The sequence below is a fragment of the Arvicanthis niloticus genome, chromosome 1, assembly GCF_011762505.2.
Source record: "Arvicanthis niloticus isolate mArvNil1 chromosome 1, mArvNil1.pat.X, whole genome shotgun sequence".
Lineage (NCBI taxonomy): Eukaryota > Metazoa > Chordata > Mammalia > Rodentia > Muridae > Arvicanthis > Arvicanthis niloticus.
Genome location: NC_047658.1, coordinates 72,864,107 through 72,883,248, shown reverse-complemented (window position 1 = coordinate 72,883,248; position 19,142 = coordinate 72,864,107). Strand labels below are relative to the sequence as shown.

The window sequence follows — 19,142 nt, the reverse complement described above, 5'->3', positions numbered from 1 at the left end:
ATGGACAAGCCCCCCTATAGCCCATTGTGCAACTGAAACACATAGATTAAAAGTAACAATGTCAGATAATGATGAATGAATACATATACATATACACATACACGTACACACACACAGACACATACACATACAAATATATATATTCCAGTTGATGATAAGATGGAACAGTAACAGACTTTTGCCTCAATTAAGATTTCCAGTTTTTAAGCAATATGAAAGGTATAAGAGATAATGGTGAATTAAATTATTTTAAGAGTCAATAAAATATCATAGAATTGCTACCAAACTCAAAGAAAGGTGAACTGTGATTTCCTTACTGGACTCTAGTGTGAATTATTTAACCCGCTGGTCTGTGCTCTTGGCAGGTTGTGAGAGTGCACTACACCCATCCATAGAGCTCTCTGGATTTGTGAATGAACACCACACACACACACACAGACACACACACACACACACACACACACACACACACACCAGTTAATTTGGTGGGCTTTGGCTATTCAATGATGGGTGGGAGGGCACTTCGGCTAGCAAACACTCACTTTAGGTATTACAGAGTTAACATCCTTTAAAATCAATATTTTGTTTCTGCTATCACAGACCCAATCAGGGAAGTGGCTGCTAGGGCCACTTTCCTGAATTCTTACTGCCTATGGACCTTTAAGTTTCACCTTTCTTCTTCCTCTTCATGGTGATCCTCATGTTTTCTCCCTCCCTCTACCAAGCCCAGAAATCCTAAAAGTCCAGCCTCTGTCTACCTAGCCCTTGGCTGTTGGCAACTTTATTTCCCATCAGAGCCAACTGGGGGCAGGCTTTCTTTAGCCAAAGTGCAGGCCACTGCAAACAAGGTTTTTGTTGAACACAATTAGCATGAGAATACAAACCGCTACAGGATTCTGCCCCTAAAATAAAATTTGTAGATTGTAAATCTGGCTGTTTTGCCTGATGGCACAAAAATATTTGGTATTAAAATCAACTTCACATTTTTGGAAACATTCAATGAAATAACTTCTCATTAATAGGTGTTATCAAATGCAAGCTTTAGATTTCTACAAAATTATGCTAATAGATGCCTTGAAAATTAATGAATTGATGTTTAGTTTCTATTCACATTCCTGTGCCTTGGATACAATGTGATAAGTGCACAGAAACGATCAGATCAGCATCTTCCTATGAATGGAACACTGTGCTTTCAATCAACACAAAGTCCACACAGCTGGCTTTGTCTCTAAACTTCAACAGCAATGCTTTTGCTTCAGTCTTTTGAGGCCTCTCATTGTAACCCAAAAGGTTGAAGTTGCTCTGGAGAGTGATAACCACATGTTGTGCTTCAGGAATGGATTTACTGATTCATTTTTAACAACCGTATCAACAGAAATGTAATTTTGTTTTTTTCTTTAGTTGTTTCAGGAATGATTGTTTCATAATTCTATTAGGGTTGTATTAGTTAAAAAGATAAATGAAACCACCTTTCCTATATCTTAGCTCTTCCCTTTTCCCCAAATCCCTCCATTTCCCTCCAGAAAAGAGGAGGTCCCCAAAAGATGATAGCCAAATACGACAAAACAAAATACAATGAAAGAAAGCAAAAGCCCTCATATTGAGGCTGGACAAGGCAACCCAGTAGGAGGGAAAGAGTTCCAAGAGCAGGTAAAAGAGTCAGAAGTACACCTGCTCTGACTCTTAGGAGTCTCAAAACAGTAACAAACAAACAGCCATAACATACATGCAGGAGACCTGGTGCTCAAGACCCATGTAGGCCCCATGCTTACTGCTTCAGTCTCTTTGACCCCATGTGAGCCATGCTTAGTTGTTACAGTGGGCCATGTTCTAGTGTTCTCCACTCCCTCTGACTTCTACAATCTTTCTTCCCCCTCCTTTCACAGGGTCCCCCAATCTCCTAGGGGAGGAACCTGATGGGGACTTCCAATTTAGACACTTGTTCCCCATAATGCCTTGGGTCTCAGCACTGGGTCCCATCTACTGCCAAAGGAAGCCTCTCTGATGATGACTAGACAAGGCACTGAAATATGAGTATAGCAGAATAGTAATTTCTTTTCCTGCTGTGCTGGTTCCACCCTATGTCTCTGAACTAACCAGTCTCATGTTCCTGGCCATCCAGGCTATTTCAGGAATGTGCTTCTTCTGGTAACTTAGGCCTCAAGTTAACCCAGGCATGCTTGCCTACTCTCACAAGTTCTGCAGCACACCATTGCCCCAGTACAACTTGCTGCCCCAACAGCTGGGCTGTATTTTTATAGCCTCCTATATTCATGATTTATTGTTAGGTAGGAAGTAAATAATACAACTTTGAGAAAAAAATAAAAACTTATAAGAAGAATATATTTATATACCAATATTTTGGAGTTGCATTGATAGATATACATTGGAGAAACTAATAACCAACAATTTTATAGAAAAAAAGATTAAAGGAAACATTAATGAGACCATTCATTTAATCTAAATAGATAAATACCTATCATAAGCCTATAGCATCTAAATATTGTGGAAGAATGATACTGATGAATGATTATAGCAATCTCTCAGAGAAAAACTGGAAAAAATGCACTTAAAATTATTCAAAGTAAGTTTAGACACCAAAATACCACTGGTATCATCTGTATCAGCTATAATGGAAAGCTTGTGGCTGTTAGCAATAGACAGTTGTGACATGGGGTTTCAAGACTGAGTATGTGGCAAATTATAAAACACCTGAGATACTAAGAAGAGTTAGAAAGGCTTCAGTTCAAAGTAATTTGTTTTTCATCATCTCACGTGTGGCATGCTAGAGCTACTCTCTCATGGGATATTTTGATAGCCTCCCTCTGGTACTTGCCATCTGTTTCTTCATGTATTGTTGTAAATAACTCTCATGCCAAGCAGCTTCCCCTGGTAGTGGCTTTGAGCATCTCCTTAAGAATCCACACATTCTCTACCCATGCCCAGGTGGGTAAACTGGAAAGAGAAGTAAGAGATGAGCTTCTGAACTTGTTTGCCGATGCGAGAATTCAGGTTTTAAGGTGAAGTGATCACATGGTGTGTTCATCAGTACAGCAGAAGTGAGGCCTTCTCTTCAGGAGTTTTGTAACTGAAGTTTTGCTCAATTTTAGAATGAAACTCGGAATCCTTATTGAATGATAGGAAAGAGACCTTGCAGGAGATGAAATCAGAGATGGCTAATAGAAGAGAAATACATTGTAGGAGTTAAAAGTTCAAATGATGGGGAAGACAGGAAAGAGAAATGGCATAGTAAGTTTTCTTGAAAGAGGACTGGGGGGGGGAATGGATTACAAAAAGGATTTGAGGAGGGCTAGAAGTGAGTCATAGCAGCAGGAAAGTTGCAAGAATGAAGAGACTTCTGAATCTTCAAGTAGAAACAGAACAATGTTTTGGCTAGTATGGGAATTTCACCATAAAGTAATATGGACATCAGGACACATGTAACTGGAAGTTGGAAACTGAGTAAGTTGTAAGTTCTAAAATGCTTACCTTTTAGATAGCAATCACCTTTCTTTTCATTTAGTTTACTAGAACTTACTCTTTGGTTCTAAATGCCCCTCTCCCCACCCAATGTATGATTCCCCAAAACATTTTACACACAAGAACTTAAAATGGACTTTGTATTATTAGTGAATTTTATGTCTCTGCCAATGTTAATTATATAATATATATAATATATATTATATATATGGTATATATATATATATGGTACAGTAAGAATGTATAAACTTTCAATTTATTTATTTATTTAAACAATATTCATTATGCAACTGTATGATCAGAATAAATGATGTCAATGCTATGGAGTTTATGATCCCAACATTAATGATACTGAACATCAGGTAAGAAAAATCTATCTAGGTAACACAAAGAAAAGGACATTAAATCAAATGTACTGAATGTTAATTAGGAGCAACACCAAATATCTGATAGAAATGTAATGGCTAGAGTAATTCTCATGATCTGAAATAGCCAGGGATATTCCAGTAAAAGGCTTCATAGAAACTAAACATTAATCAGCTGATTTAATTACTATCAGAATTGGTAAACCACAGTTTGTCTGTCTGTGAGTATATTATGATTCAAAGATGACAATCTAATATAAGAGTAATTAAGCTGTATCTAGTGTGTTGAACCATCCAATGTGAATGGAGAGCAAAATAACTAAAACCAAATCAGACCAGTTGGAACAAAACACCTGTTCATGGAAAAGGGCCAGTGACATGTCTACAAACAATAGCAAAAAAGAAATGGGCTATGTAATAGAGTAAGTATATATTGAGTTTTATAGTAAACCTTGCATAGGTGTAGATGATGATTTTAATATTTAATTGTGTTTGAGAACTAAGAAGTGCTAAGCACAGAAAAGAAAGGGAAATACAGGCAGCGAATTCCAACATGTTCAGGAATATAGTTAAAACAAAGGGGAGGTAGGGACTGTTAGACTAATGTATAGGAACCTGAAGGTATGTGGCTACATATGTATGTGTCGGTTTGAAATAGGAGTGTTATGTGGTTTGTAAGCAAGTTCTTTGTTTTAATGCGCTGAGACTCCATGTGATGAAGATCTGAGCATGGGTGATTTGTCATGTGACTGGATGCTCCAATCCACCATGCACTGTGCCTTTAAGAACATTTATCTAAATTAATCTGACGTTCTAGATAATTATATTAAGATATCCTTGTTCTTAGTATCTTAGGTCTTCAAAAAGCCTTCTTGTCAGGGGCTATACATGTTCCTTGTCATTCTGTCATAAAAACAGACAGGCTTTGTAAAACTCATTACCAGTTATCTATGCCATAAAAATGTGTAAAGGGACTATAGCCATCAGATAGGGGCAACATAATAGATGTCTGCAAAGCAGTGAGTATAGAGAATAATTACTGAGGAACCTCTTTTTTTGTTTTTTTTTATTAGATATTTTCTTTATTTACATTTCAAATGTTACCCCCTTTTCTGGTTTCCTCCACCCCCAAACTTCCTAGCCCATCTACCCTCCTGCTGCTTCTATGAGGTGTTTCCCCACCCACTCCCACCTCCCTGCCTTGGCATTCCCCTACATTGGGGTATCGAGTCTTCATAGGACCAAGTGCCTCTACTCCAATTAATGCCATCAAGGCCATCCTCTGCTACATATGCAGCTGGAGCCATGGGTCCTTCCATATGTACTCTTTGGTTGGTGGTTTAGTTCCTGGGAGCACTGGGTGATCTGGTTGGTTGATATTGTTCTTCCTATGGGGTTGGAAACTCTTTCAGCCCTTTCAGTCCTTTCTCTCACTCTTCCATTGGGGACCCTGTGCTCAATCCAATGGTTGGCTCCAAGCATCTGCCTCTGCATTTGTCAGGCTCTGGCAGAGCCTCTCAGGAGACAGCTATATCAGGATCCTGTCAGCATGCACTTCTTGGCATACACAATAGTGTCTGGGTTTGGTGACTGTATACGGGATGGATCCCCTTATGGGGCAATCTCTGGATGGCCTTTCCTTTAGTCTCTGCTCCATACTTTGTCTCTGTATTTTCTCTCATGAGTATTTTGTTCCCCTTTCTAAGAAGGACCAAAGCATCCACACTCTGATCGCCCTTCTTCTTAAGCTTCATATGTTCTGTGAATTGTATCTTGGGTATTTCGAGCTTTTGAGCTAATATCCACTTATCAGTGAGTGCATATCATGTGTGTTCTTTTGTGATTGGAGGAACTACTTTTCAAAAACATATTCATACTCCTAAAAAAATCTGTGATTTTTTTCATTTACATATTTCTAAAATGGTACAGAATTCTAATTTTCCCAAGGGAAAATAAAGCTTCTTGTGTGCATTACTTCTTGTGTACCCCAGTCTTTGTGTGTGTATGTTTCTTTACTCTCTCTCAGTTGCTGTCTGTCTTTTTGCACCCCCTCCCATCTGTGTGTGTGTGTACACATGTATGGTGCATGTGTGTACTCAATGTCTATGTGCATACATGTTGGTGTATGCATGACTGCTTTTGGAGACCAATTGATGCTGAATTTTTGCTCAGTCTCTCTCCTTATTCCTACTGAACCTTGAACTCTGAATCACTGAAATGTTTAGTCAATGAGCTCCAGGGATCTGCCTGTTTCCCCTCCCAGCATCTGGTTTATAGATGCACTTTGCATATCCAGCTCTTTTAGAATAGATGCTGAGAACTCTGCCTGAGGGCCTTGTATTTGTACAAGAAGCACTTTACTGGCCAATTAATCTCTCCAGTTACGATAGGTCTCATTCCTATGTCCTTTTTAATGAAAAAATTATTTATTTCTATTTAATTGATCTTCAGATGATTTTCCTATTTGATCATATTTATATTTACTCTACATAGACATTATATTTGAATTCTAAACATTTTTAGATAAATAGTTTACTTGAGTTTTTCACTTTTCTTTCTTTCCTGTCTTCATATCCAGTTGTAGTTACATCAATATTTTGTTTCTCCTGTATAAAAAGTGCAAACATTCAACACATTAAATTTAAATGTATTCACCTACTAAGAGATATTTGTTCCTACTTCTTTAAAAATAAAGATATAGAATGATACTTTCTCTTCAAAGACGCTAATCTGAAAAATTTATTAAAGTATTGGCATTTATTTTTCACTGATGCATTACTTTTGTCAAGCAGATGCTTCTGTTTATTCCAAGAAACTATTTGTTGGTATCCAATCCTGTTTTAGCACAGGCTGAGAAAACTAACATTGATGTTTTACTTATCTCATCTCTTCTTTGTATTTTGATCAACATGGTCTTTTGAAAGAGTAAGCATTTCATTCTAAAAGAAAATACCAAATGACAGAAGTTCATTGGAAGAACAAGTCACTAAATGAAGTTTACCAGATCACATGAGTGTCATAACAGTTATATGACTGTGCATTTTATTTCTGCACAGGAAATATTAGGAAAATGTTCATGTTACTAGAGTTAAGTGATAACATGTATGATGCTGATATGTGGGAAAGTGCAAAGATTGCTTTGAGAGTTCTGAAAAGTTTAGTGCAAACAAAAGACTATTAACATAACTAAATAACATCAAGAAAATGAGACTTTGAGAATACTTTATTTTCACCATTGAGACACACAGATCATGTCCTTACTTTTCATTTACACTTGATCAGTGTAATTAGAGTGAGTGTGCTACAGAAGACAAGGAATTCTACCATTTCCTACATTTAACAGCAGTCCTTCATTGTCTAAGCTCATATACCTATTCGGATAGGTTTAAAAACCTGACTCTTTCATATAAACATGTCAGACTTAGTGTTGACCCAGTGGACCACTATAATTTTCTCTTATGTTTTCTAATCTATCATTTGTGTCTTACAATAGAGACCTTTGGAAACTGTTATCAGCTGGATAAGAGATTTTATGGAGATTACAAACAGTAGCTGGTTCCAGCCACCTACCCTTCTTCTAACAGGCATCCCTGGACTAGAAGATGTGCAGATATGGTTCTGCATCCCACTATGTGTCATGTATCTAATTGCCCTCCTAGGAAACTGCACCATCCTTTTTGTTATCAAAACCACTTCCATCCTTCATGAGCCTCAATATATATTTCTATCTATGCTGGCAGCTACAGATGTTGGTCTCTCTGTGTCAACTCTGCCTACAGTACTGAATGTCTTCCTCCTGAATCACAGAGATATTGAGTTCCACTCTTGCTTGGCACAGATGTTCTTTATCCATACCTTTTCTTCCATGGAGTCAGCCATCCTACTGGCCATGGCTTTTGACCGGTTTGTTGCTATTCGTAATCCTTTACACTATACTGTAGTTTTAACCCCCTCCAGGATTATCAAGATGGGACTTGCAGCTGTTGTTAGGGGTGTGATGTTAATGGTCCCTTTGCCAATCTTGCTTAAGCGGTTGCCCTTCTGTAAGGGTATCATCCTGTCCCATTGTTACTGCTACCATCCTGACATCATGAAGTTGGCCTGTGGTCCTGTCAGGGTCAATATCATCTATGGATTGTCTCTGGTCCTCTGTTCATTTGGAGTTGACTCTGTATTTATTGTTATCTCTTACATCTTAATTTTGAAAACAGTGCTGGGTATTGCTTCAGGAGATGGTAAGCTCAAGGCACTCAATACCTGTGTCTCCCACATATTCACTGTCTTTATATTTTATGTCCCACTCATTGTTCTGGCCCTAATTCACAGGTTTGGCACATTTGCATCTCCTCTGCTCCATGTCACCATGGCCAATCTTTTTCTCTTCTTGACTCCTGTTCTAAACCCCTTAGTTTATAGCCTGAAAACCAAACAGATAAGGTCTACAGTGTGTAAAATATTTAAAGTTTGGGGAAACTTGCTCAAATAGCCACATACAGTCTTAGCAAAAGACATGCCATACACCTCTGCCCTTTCATCTGTTTGCTTCTCAAGAACATGCTTTTACTTCATGGAATAATTTGGAAAGAAATGAGGAGATATTTTGTCTTCCAAGAAGAGGACAGTATTTTGATTATCATTAAAAAATATATTGATCTACTATACTGTAAAATGACATTATATGATGGGAGTCAGTGTGGGATATGTATATATTTTTGTTTAGTTACTTTGAAAGAGACACATAACCTATACAAAACTTGAAGGGATGTGGAAACCTACCATCTCTTAGAAAACAAAAAACAAGCTTAGTTAACATAAAGGGAAAATGTTATTTTTTATTTAAAATTATTTTTAAACTTTAATATAAAATTGCAAATAAAATTCTTTTTTTTAATTTAAAATTACCATCTAAGACATCTAAGAAATCAACAATAGCACCCTATTCTGCGATGTGGGAGGAGGACAGAATGTATACTTGGAGGAAATAGAATATAATCATAGAAGTTTCTCTGGTAGAAGCACAGCAAATGTCAATAAGAGAGAGGATATTTGAGTGTCCATCAATGCTTACATTTATTTAATTATTTAATAATAAAAATCGATTTATATACCGATTATACTAAAACTTATTAACTTTAATAAATTTAGTAGGCCACTGAATTACTTTGGGTTAGAAAGATGCTCTCACTCTAATAGCACCCCTATAATACAGTTATCCTGAGGAACTATTAGAAAATCCTTTCATATACATATTTGAAAATTATACAGTGTTTTGGATATCTAGAGTTTTATAATTGAAGCCTAGTATAAAGGGTATTTATTTTGTTATTATTTTCTGTTATATTTTGTAATATCCCTCTCTCTTTCTCTCATACCTCATACACATGATCCCAGAATATATGGAAAACCCACCTAAAATGCTTTATCTAATACTTAACTTAATAATTTAGTATAGCATAGAACATCCTCATATCTGACATATATTTTCCCACCTACCAAGTGAGTAATTTTTCAGTGAACATAACTGAGTGTCCTATGACTCAACTAAGTTCTGATAATATCTTCCTAGAGACAGCATTAGGTCAAACTGATTCAAAATAGGCTAAATCTTGAATGACTATTCCAACTTCAGAGTCACTGGCCAACAGTGAACTTCTTCGCAATGGCATTTGATGGAAATTTTTGCAGTTGTGGAAGTCTAATTATCATGAGCTCAAATTGTAAAGTATGATCAATTGTTTTATTAAGGAAAGAGAAAAAATGTCCTATCAGTTATAAGCCAAAGAAAAACCATATTGTATTGCTAAAGTGAGATTAAAGATTTAACATGATCATAATTATTTTAAAAACTTTTATGTAACAAAGGGGCTCGAACAGTCTCAAGCAAGGCAGACACAGGCCTACGTATGACACACACTGCATACAGGTTTTTGCTCTTTTACTGTTTTTCCTCTCCCTTCTTTAAAACTGTTAATTTCCTAAAGCTAATCCTCTGTGGTTTATTCCCTTATTAGGCCACTGAGACAAAATACCAAAGTCCAATAATGAAATTTCATTGTTTGGTTAATATGTCCAACCAGGACTTGCCAAACCACCTTAGCACAGATTCCCTCTTTTCTATACCTATGCAGTCTGTAGGACATGAATGCCAGACCCAGAGACCTTCAAGCTGAGACCAAGCACCTTAAGACTCCACTTCCTCCAGAGTTGACTGATGTTCAGGCATAAAGTTATTTACAGCTGAATTCATGACATATTTGACTCGTCTACTGTCTCAGGCCATAAGTAACAAGCAGTTGCTTTTTAAAACAAACTGTTGGTTAGCAATACTAAAGTGGCTACAGAAACACTCATTTTTAAGCTTTTCCCTTTGGGCTTCATGCAAAGACAATTCTGTGTAAATGTACAGTACAGTTGACTCTGATTTGGAAATCTGAAAAATCAGTCCATTCTTGTTATAAATAATTTTTTACAATTGTAATTATATTGATGTTCAAATTGTGTAAAACAACTATTTACTAAAGTAGTGCTTTGATTTTACCAAAATATTACATGCTTTCAAAAAATCTAAAATAAAAAAATAAAAACTCATTCCTGTTTTTAAAAAAAGCCTTCTTTTGCATCTCTTTGCTTCTTTGTTCTCTTTGTTTTCTTGCTTGTGCTTGCTGCTGTCTTTGCAGTCTCCCTTCCAGACTTGCCTTCCATGTTAATAAATCTCCTTTGGGGAAAGGATTTGTGCCTGGGTATGTCCTGTATGGAATCTAGGGGGACAACCTCCCTTTAACATAATATAGTAAATATCAATTTTAACTCCTGGTGAGGTTAGAAGTAAGGAATTCAGTTTTATATTACATAAAGAAAGTAATATAGAATACTTAAATGAGGGAAACTACTAACATTCAGATATAGAAAAATGAAAGCATTTAAGACAAATTTAGGAAATGCTAGTGAATGATACTGATGAAGAAGAAATTTAAAAGCATGTAGAGATAATGGTATTAATCTTCACCCTGGAAACAAAAGATATTTAGTCATCACTTAGGCACAGAGGGAATTTGGGAGAAAAATTGCATTTGAAGAAGTTTGTAAATTTAACCCTGGTGTTCATGTCATTGAAGACAATTGCTAAGAGGAACATGTGCACGTGGGCACACCCATCACAAACAAGCTTCTCAAAATGATGATCCAAGTGTTCTGTAACTGGAGCAAATGAAAGATATAAAACTAGCTAACAATGGTGTGAGCTATAGAAAATCAGAATAAATGTTCTGTTCCTCTAAAAGGATGTGGATGCAGATACAGGAGTATTTTGAGGAAAAAAAATATACAAAATAATTTACTGATGGACTGCTACACACACTCTGTATCAAGAATGGTCAAAATGGTAAATGATGGATATGAGTTTTGTTTTCATAGAAATAGTGTAAGAAAGATGGAGAGTATTTTAGTAAAAAAAATAGAGTAAGAACCAGAGGGAAGAAAACAAAGTAGAAAGTGAAGAAATAGGATTGGGGATTTGATGAAGTTTCTAAGTCTTTTATGGAATTATTTAATTCTAACCCTCATTTGAACTATAAAAAAATGTAGTACCCCTGAGTAGAAGTTGACAAAATATCTAGCCAAGAATGCTTTTTAATGTTTAGTTAGTAAAGTCCATCAAATCATGCACTAAGAAATATAGGAGAAAATAAAACTTGTGATTATATAAATGCAATGTCTTTATTCATAAAAGTTGTAATTTCAACATTTTATCTTATTTTCATATCTATATACACATCCCAGATGTAAAAAAAAAATACAGTAAAATAAACAATCATGTTAACTGTGAAATTGAAAGTTGTACTTTTCTTCATTGAAATTGTCATTAACTATCTGAACTGCTCATCTTCTCTGGATCTTCAAAGATTTTCTCAGGGCAGAACGAATCTGCTTGGTCTTCAGGCTATATACAATTGGGTTGAGCATTGGGGGCATAAAAAGATAGATGTTTCCCAGGACTGCGTGTGCTATTGGAGAACTTCTGCGGCTGATTCGATGCATTACAGTTATTGCCAGCAAAGGGCCATAGTAGATAAAGACAATAAAGATATGAGACAAACAAGTATTAAGCGCCTTCATCTGCCCTTCTCTGGAAGCGATCCCCATAACTGCTTGAAATATCAAAGTATAAGAAATGGCTATGAGCAGAAAGTCCACCCCAAAGGAAAATATAACCAAAACAAGCCCATAGAAAATATTGATCTTGACTTGGCCACAGGCTAGTTTCATGACATTTGGGTGGATACAGTAGGAATAGGACAGCATCTGCCCCTTACAGAATGGTAATCTCTTAAGCAGAATAGGCAAGGGCATCATGAGTGCTACACCCCTCAGAAAGGCTGCCAGTCCCATCTTGGTGACTCGTGAGTTGGTAAGTATAGTCGTATATTGCAGGGGGTGACTGATGGCCACAAAGCGGTCAAAAGCCATAGCTAACAAGATTCCTGAACCCGTAGAAGACGATGTATGGATGAAGAAGAGCTGAGCAAGGCAACTGTCAAATGCAATTTCATAGAGATCAATGATAAAGACTTTTAGCACAGAGAAAAGTGTGGAGACAGACAAGACAATGTCAGCCACAGCCAGCATAGACAAAAAATGGTACTGGGGCTCCTGCAAACTCCTTTCAGTCCTCACTAAGTAAATTACAGTACAGTTCCCTGCCAATGTGGTGATGTACATTAGGCTCAGGAGTGGTCCCAGCCACAGGTGAGCACCCGCCAGCCCTCTGAGGCCAGTGAGGATGAAGACAGAAGGCTGAAATGTGGTATTGAATTCAGACATGGGCAACTGAGAACTACTGTGCAAACCAGTTCCTCTGACACTGAACCCTAGAAAAAAGTGAAAGTTAAATGTCAGATTCAGAAAGTTCTAATGAATGTGTTAGATATTACCTGTGAAGGACAGTGTTATTGGAAGTAAAAGGATTTTAACAAGTGTAGCAAGGAACGGGTGTTTTCCTGAATATCGCCTTGAAGGTAGATAGTTCTTTTCATTACTAATCTTCCTGTAGTGAGGAGCCAGTTAAGATGGCAGTGAAAATATACAGTTCATTTTTTTTTTTTCAGTCCATTCCCAAACCATCTGGGTCCAAGAGCCTAGACTGAGAGCTAGGGACAAGCAAACATAAGTAGTAGTAAAAAAAAAAAAAAAATCAGTTTCAAAGTCTTAACAGATTAAAACACCAAACAAACAAACAAACAAACATAGAACTGGAGTGATCCTAAGTGGGAAATAGCACTTGCTGTGCTAGCATAGGACCTGATTACAAAGTCCAGAACCATGAAAAAAGTGACAATGGTGGTGGTGTCTGTAACCTCTGCACTGTGGGGTCTGAGGGAAAAGGAAGATCAGTGGGACTTGGTGGCTACAAGCTAATCTGGAGGTTCTATGAGAGACCCTGCCTCAAGGGAACATGCTGGAGAGTGATAAAGCAGGACATATAATTTACCCTTGAAATTCTTTCTCTCTCTCTCTCTCTCTCTCTCTCTCTCTCTCTCTCTCTCTCTCTCTCTCTCGTGTGTATGTGTGTGTGTGTATATGTTTGTGTACTTGTGCACAGTGGTTCATACATATTTTAATGAACACACACAATTATAAAAACAGAAAAAATTACCCTAGATGGCAGAATATCCAGTGCCTCTGTCTTCTCACTGTAGGAGATGAAATCTTAGTAGAAACAAGCATTGGTTCTTTCTCTTCTTCTCCCCCACAAGCACACATTTGTGTATTTAGATACATTCCTGTTCTAAATACATAATTCTGTATATTTGTCAGTATTTTAAAATATTATGTAAATATACTTAAATGTATCAGAATACATAATCTATGTTAATATATTTATTATAAATGTATTTACAATATTTGTTTAATATTAAGTTTTATATGTAAAGTAAATATATAATTAGTCAACATGTGTCATTTTACCATCTTTATTCTGTGTTTTTCTTCTATGGTAGAAATATAAACTTAAAACACCATAGCATTCTTTATAGTAATTCCAATAATTTCATAATAATATCTAATAATTATTGATAAAGAATTAGAAGTTTACAAACTAGGCTCATGTCACTTGGAAATATATTTTCCCTACTTGGTGTTTTAAAAATATTTGGCCATCTAAAATATTTTTCCATAAAAATTTATCTTTCTTGATTTATAGAAAAAATTAAATGCCTTTGAAATTATTTTATGACTAAATAATTTAATGAATTATTCTTCTATGCGTTTAAATGTATTTTGTTCTATGGACATCAAAGAACAATGAGTAGTATCAGTATCAATCAATTCTTTCTCCATAGAAGAGGACTGGTATTTGGTGGGCAGGGGTTTTGGGGGATGATGGGTCCCTGACTCTAGTGAGCTCCCAGTGGCAGCTAGGGGACTTTGGGTGGGTTCTTACCAAAATGCACTCAGTGCAGCAGATCTTCTGGAATGTCTCAGGATATGGTGTTTTCTGGGGAGCAGCTGGTTCTGGATCCTTTTAAATATATATTTTCATCTTAATTTCTAACATTACTTTCAGAAAACGTTGAATTTAGAATCTCTGAAACTAAAGCCACACTCTACATAGTTAGATGTCTTAGATGTCTTTGTGATATGTCTATCTAATAATCTCTGTTAAGTTTCCTACATGGAATTCATTATAACTAGCCCATGTTAAATATATCACTGCAGATTAGTATTTTACTTGATCTTGACTTTTTATTTGATCTTCGAATTAAAAAATAAACAGAATTAAAAACATAAGACCAAATAAATTATGCAGGGCCTAAATGGGCTTCTGGAGCCTGGACCAGTAAGCACAGAACACGTATGGTTCGAATCAGGTCCTCTGCATATGTTCTATGGCTGTTAGCTCAGTGTTTTTGTGGAACTTCTGACAGTGGGAGCAGGAGTGTCTCTGAGTTTTTTGGTTCTCCTGGTATTCTTTCCTCTTGTTGGGTTGCCTCGTCCAGCTTTGATGTGAGTGCTTTCGCCTTGTCTCATTTTATTTTGTCTTATCATATTTGGATGTTGTCTTTTGGACAATCTGTTCCTTTCTGAAGAGAGACAGATTGGGAGTGGATGCAGTGGAGAGAGGAGATAGGGATGGGGGCTGGAAGGAGTAGTGAGAGGAAAAATGTGGTACAGATGTGTTGTATGAGAGAAGAACATATTTTCAATAGAGAAAGAAGACATTTAGGAAGAAAGAGATAATTAAAAAGACATTTGAGACTAGAATATACAGTGTTATTGAAAAAAAAAAACCCTACAATTTTAACAAGATAACTTTCTCAGTATTCAAAAGTATTGACCTGGACAAATAAAATGTATACCTTCTAATACAATTTGTAGCAATATGTAGGGTCCTTAGAATATATGCTCAAGATGGATATAACTGGATTGTGTGGCAGATCTTTTGTCAGATTCTTGAGGAACCACTACACTGACTTCTATAGTGGTTCTAAGAGTTTGCACTCTCACCGGAAATGAATAAAAGTTTCTTTTCTCAAAAAAAGAATACCAAATACATTTTAAAATATCAAAAAATCTCAACTCAAGAATATTGTCTATGTCTATGTTTTTAATTTATTTTTTAGCTGTAGGATAAATGTCAAATTTCCTTTCATATTTTAAATAAAGTGAAAATTAATTAAACATACACTAAAATGTTTTCTAAAAAGTGTCCATTCCTCTTCCTTTTTTTATTTCATAAACAAGACTGAGCCTGTTTTAGGTCATTCTGCGAATAATGCCTTCCTTAACTGTCATGGGATATGGGGGTCTTTGGCAGAAATCTGACATTGGCCAAGGACAAGGAATGGGCTTCAGGAAGGAATCTGACATTAGGTTAGAACAAGGAGGTAATTTCAGGCAGGAATCTAAATCTTAGGCTAGAACAAGAAAGTAGGCTTCAGATACAAAAATTACTTTGAACTAAGACAGGGAAGTAGGCTCAGATATTTTGGTCATCCTGATAAGCCCTTAGAAACAGTGATCACTGGACTTTGTTTATTGCCTTGCTTGTTCTTTGACTATTTATGTTTATTGTCTTGCTTGTTCCTTGACTATTTGCATCTACTGTATTCCTAGTTCCTCAACCTAGAACTGACCTTAATACTTGCATGTAATTAAAATGGTATAAAAGCAAAAGGAAAGGGGGGAGGGTAATTGAAATGATATAAAAGCAAAAAGGAGGAGGGGAGATGAGATGGGGGTTTCTAGGGAGGGGAAATGAGGAATGGGGATGGCATCTGAAATGTAAATAAATGAAATATCGAATAAAAAATGTCCATTCATTTAAAGATTAAATTCTATACTTTTCTGCAAGAGAGAAAAGAACTAGGTAAGAGATAAAAGCAACTGTTCAGGAACCTTGGAAATTTTTCCATTAAAACATAAGCTTTTGATCCTACAGAACCATAGAGAGCTCCCAAATTCAGGCAGGAATAGACAAAACTGTAGAGAATAAGAAGAGAAAGTAGAGTCAGACTTAGAGTAGTTAAAATTCTGTCTACTAAGCATGGCTAGCAAGTAACAGTTTCACTTTCCTTTCTTCTTGCATGTCCTCTCCTGTCTTCTTTCCTAGACACATATAGAATGGAAAGAAGAAAGCTGATGTTTCTGTCTTAAGGATATTATAGAACATATGAAGGTGAGAGTTGGTCATAATAAATGACAGTCTAAAGCCAATGACTTTCAAGAGCACCCTCAGATTGACTGCTGTCCTGTGCAATCCATGTATTCATCAATTCAGTAACTAATGACATTTTTCTTAAACAGGCCATATAGAGGCATTTTTCTATGCTCTTAGGATATAGCTTTCAAATATTTTTGTTTACAATGTAATTTATATTTATTTTAAAACTTGCCACAACATACAACTGTTTAATCATATTAATATTTTTAGAAAATGAACTAAATGGCCTATTCTCAACCTTAGAAGAAAATGTTTAAAAAAATATTTGAAGAAAAAAATAAATTTTAGAAAAAGTTCAGCATTTTATAAGCTGAACTTTTTCTAAAATTTATTTTAGAAAAATAAATAAAGCTTAATTTTATTACACAGAAGAGAGCAGTTTTGCTGGGCATATGTGATTAGCGTCTTAAAGTATACTAAATTTAGAGGATATTAATGCCAGTGTGTGAATTAAACTGATAATATAAGTTATAAGGAACTTATACAAGGAAAATAGTTCCAGATAAACTAGTGAGAAAGCAAGGGCCAAGGGCATATGGAAGAGAAAAGCTGAGAGATAGCTTAACTGATAAGAGAGTGGCTGATGGGTGTCAGAGAAGGGCTGAGATTACACCAATATGATGCTGCAGATATTACAAAGACAACATTCAGATGAACTTTTCACTTACCAAAGGATTGAAAGTAAAGTCAATGATGTGACTTCATTTTCTTTTTTCTAATTCCATTTTTGTGGTCTTTAGAAAATATGAGGGGAAAACTACATGAAAAGACATACATTTTGAGTGTATTTTAGTTTCTCAAGGAAGAACCAGAATTAAGATATATTTGCTTCTATGACTAAGAGTGAATGATCTCAACCTATATTTTGAAGAGTTTTTGTAGGGTTTTAAATCATTTTTATATCATCAAATTGTCATACCATACTTAATGATTTTTGCTCAGTAATGTCTAAGTATTCCTCTGTATAAGCATATAAATATTAATCAGAGTAGACTAAGACCAACACAACAATGCTTGCTTAACGTAAAAGAGCTCTTTGGTGTGAAGAAAATAAGTCTGACCATTCTATTTACATTCTGTTTCTTATTGTCTACCTTACATCCATATCCTAGGCAGGGTCCCAAGCACTCCAATGCTTTCATTTACCTCAGGGTCTGTGGCTGAAGAAGTTGAGTGAGGCTTGCACTTCACTTCTCTCAGAATTGTCAATGAAGTATTTATTGTATAAGCTGATGTTCCCAAAGGTATTGCATGCAATCTCTCTCCCTCCCCTTCTTTCCCTCTCCCTCTCTTTCTCCACTTCTCTCTTTACTTGTTAATAAAATATACATATGAACACACACACACACACACACACACACACACACACACACACACACCTATTGTTCCAACAGTTTTTAAAATAAATGACTAAGTAAGACATGAGTTGGTTAAGGATGATAAGGTCAACAATAGGATTATCAACTCAAACAAACTGATGGTATTCTGAGACTACTGTCAAGAGAAAGCAAACATTTAAAACCAAAAATGCTCAATTTTATTAGTAATAATAGGAAAATAGAGAGCCAAGTTTAAATTAGGTCTTTCACCCTAGAGATGTCATGATATATAAGTATCAATTTTGAATCATTAATCAGGGATTAAAAAGATACTATTATTTAATTAATCACTAAATCTTATAATGTATTTGTAATTCAAGAGAATGACAACAAATGTGAGGGGGCAGCTATAAGCTTAGAAAAATTCATACACATAAGAAAAGATACATACACATACACAAAAGAAAGATAGTTGGCTTCTTTTCTGAAAAAGTGGTTATCAAGGTAGGCAAGATGGCTTAGCTGATAAAGACACTTCTGTCACAGCCTGAGGATACAAATTCTATTTCTGAGACCCAAATGCTAGAAGAAAAAAAAACAAGAACTGCTTGTTATCCTCTGACCACCACATGAACAGAATAAATAAATAACCAAATAAATTGAATATTTTTTAAAATACAACAAAATGGGTGAATTCTAATCTTTTCAACAAATCTTGCTGATAACATATAATGTCCATGTAGATAAAAAAGGAATGTTAATTTAATGCCAAGAGTTAATACTCAAGAGTTATTCTTAAAAAAACCATCTTCTTTAGATGATATTTTTATATCAGATATTGTAAATATTATAAATATTTTAAGAAGTTTTGTTCTTAGTAAAGATAGTTAAGAAAATGAGTATAAATATAAAGTAATTCTTTGAAATTACACAAAATATGCTCAGTAATGAAAATAAGAGTTAAATGTTTTCAATAAAATCAAGACATGATGGTATTGCTATAGTTATTATTTATTTTAATGAACTTACTTCCTTTTATTTATTAGTTTCTTGATCAGAAATCATAATTAAATTAATTTTCTGCTGTTTTATTTCAGAATTTTCTATCCAAGTACAATGTCTAAATATATCAGTCTTATGCATTGAGGTACATTACTTAGAGAGATGTTCATTTGTCTAGTTTTGCAATGGTGCTGGTGACCAACCCAGTACCTTCAGCATCCTAGGTAAAGTCTATACCTGTGACGAGTATCCAGCCAA

The 19,142-nt window shown here is 35.6% G+C and overlaps 2 protein-coding genes across 8 annotated transcripts; one reads left to right on the top strand and one right to left on the bottom strand.

Annotated features, from left to right (window-relative positions):
• Window positions 1-2,883: 2,883 nt before the first annotated feature.
• Window positions 2,884-9,673, top strand: LOC117696986 (olfactory receptor 51A4-like). Its single transcript, XM_076912591.1, has 2 exons — window positions 2,884-2,946; window positions 7,339-9,673. The coding sequence occupies exon 2, from the start codon at window positions 7,378-7,380 to the stop codon at window positions 8,329-8,331; it is 954 nt and encodes a 317-aa protein (XP_076768706.1). The 5' UTR covers window positions 2,884-2,946; window positions 7,339-7,377; the 3' UTR covers window positions 8,332-9,673.
• Window positions 9,674-11,536: 1,863 nt separating this feature from the next.
• On the bottom strand, window positions 11,537-17,794 carry LOC117698482 (olfactory receptor 51G2-like). 7 transcript variants are annotated; one of them, XM_076939630.1, is made up of 6 exons: window positions 17,710-17,794; window positions 17,232-17,320; window positions 16,239-16,322; window positions 14,284-14,361; window positions 13,498-13,643; window positions 11,537-12,712 (listed from the first exon to the last, which is right to left on the bottom strand). In XM_076939630.1, exon 6 carries the CDS (start codon window positions 12,663-12,665, stop codon window positions 11,724-11,726), a length of 942 nt encoding a protein of 313 aa, XP_076795745.1. In that variant the 5' UTR covers window positions 12,666-12,712; window positions 13,498-13,643; window positions 14,284-14,361; window positions 16,239-16,322; window positions 17,232-17,320; window positions 17,710-17,794; the 3' UTR covers window positions 11,537-11,723. The 7 variants fall into 7 exon arrangements, with proteins under 7 accessions (XP_076795745.1, XP_076795752.1, XP_076795750.1 ...); XM_076939637.1 differs by having other exon boundaries at window positions 13,498-13,629; XM_076939635.1 differs by having other exon boundaries at window positions 13,498-13,534.
• Between the last annotated feature and the right edge of the window lie 1,348 nt (window positions 17,795-19,142).

What these genes read in the sequence shown, in the direction of transcription:
- LOC117696986 (XM_076912591.1), top strand. Translation starts at nt 7,378, where the DNA reads ATGGAGATTACAAACAGTAGCTGGTTCCAGCCACCTACCCTTCTTCTA.
- LOC117698482 (XM_076939630.1), bottom strand. Translation starts at nt 12,665, where the DNA reads ATGTCTGAATTCAATACCACATTTCAGCCTTCTGTCTTCATCCTCACT.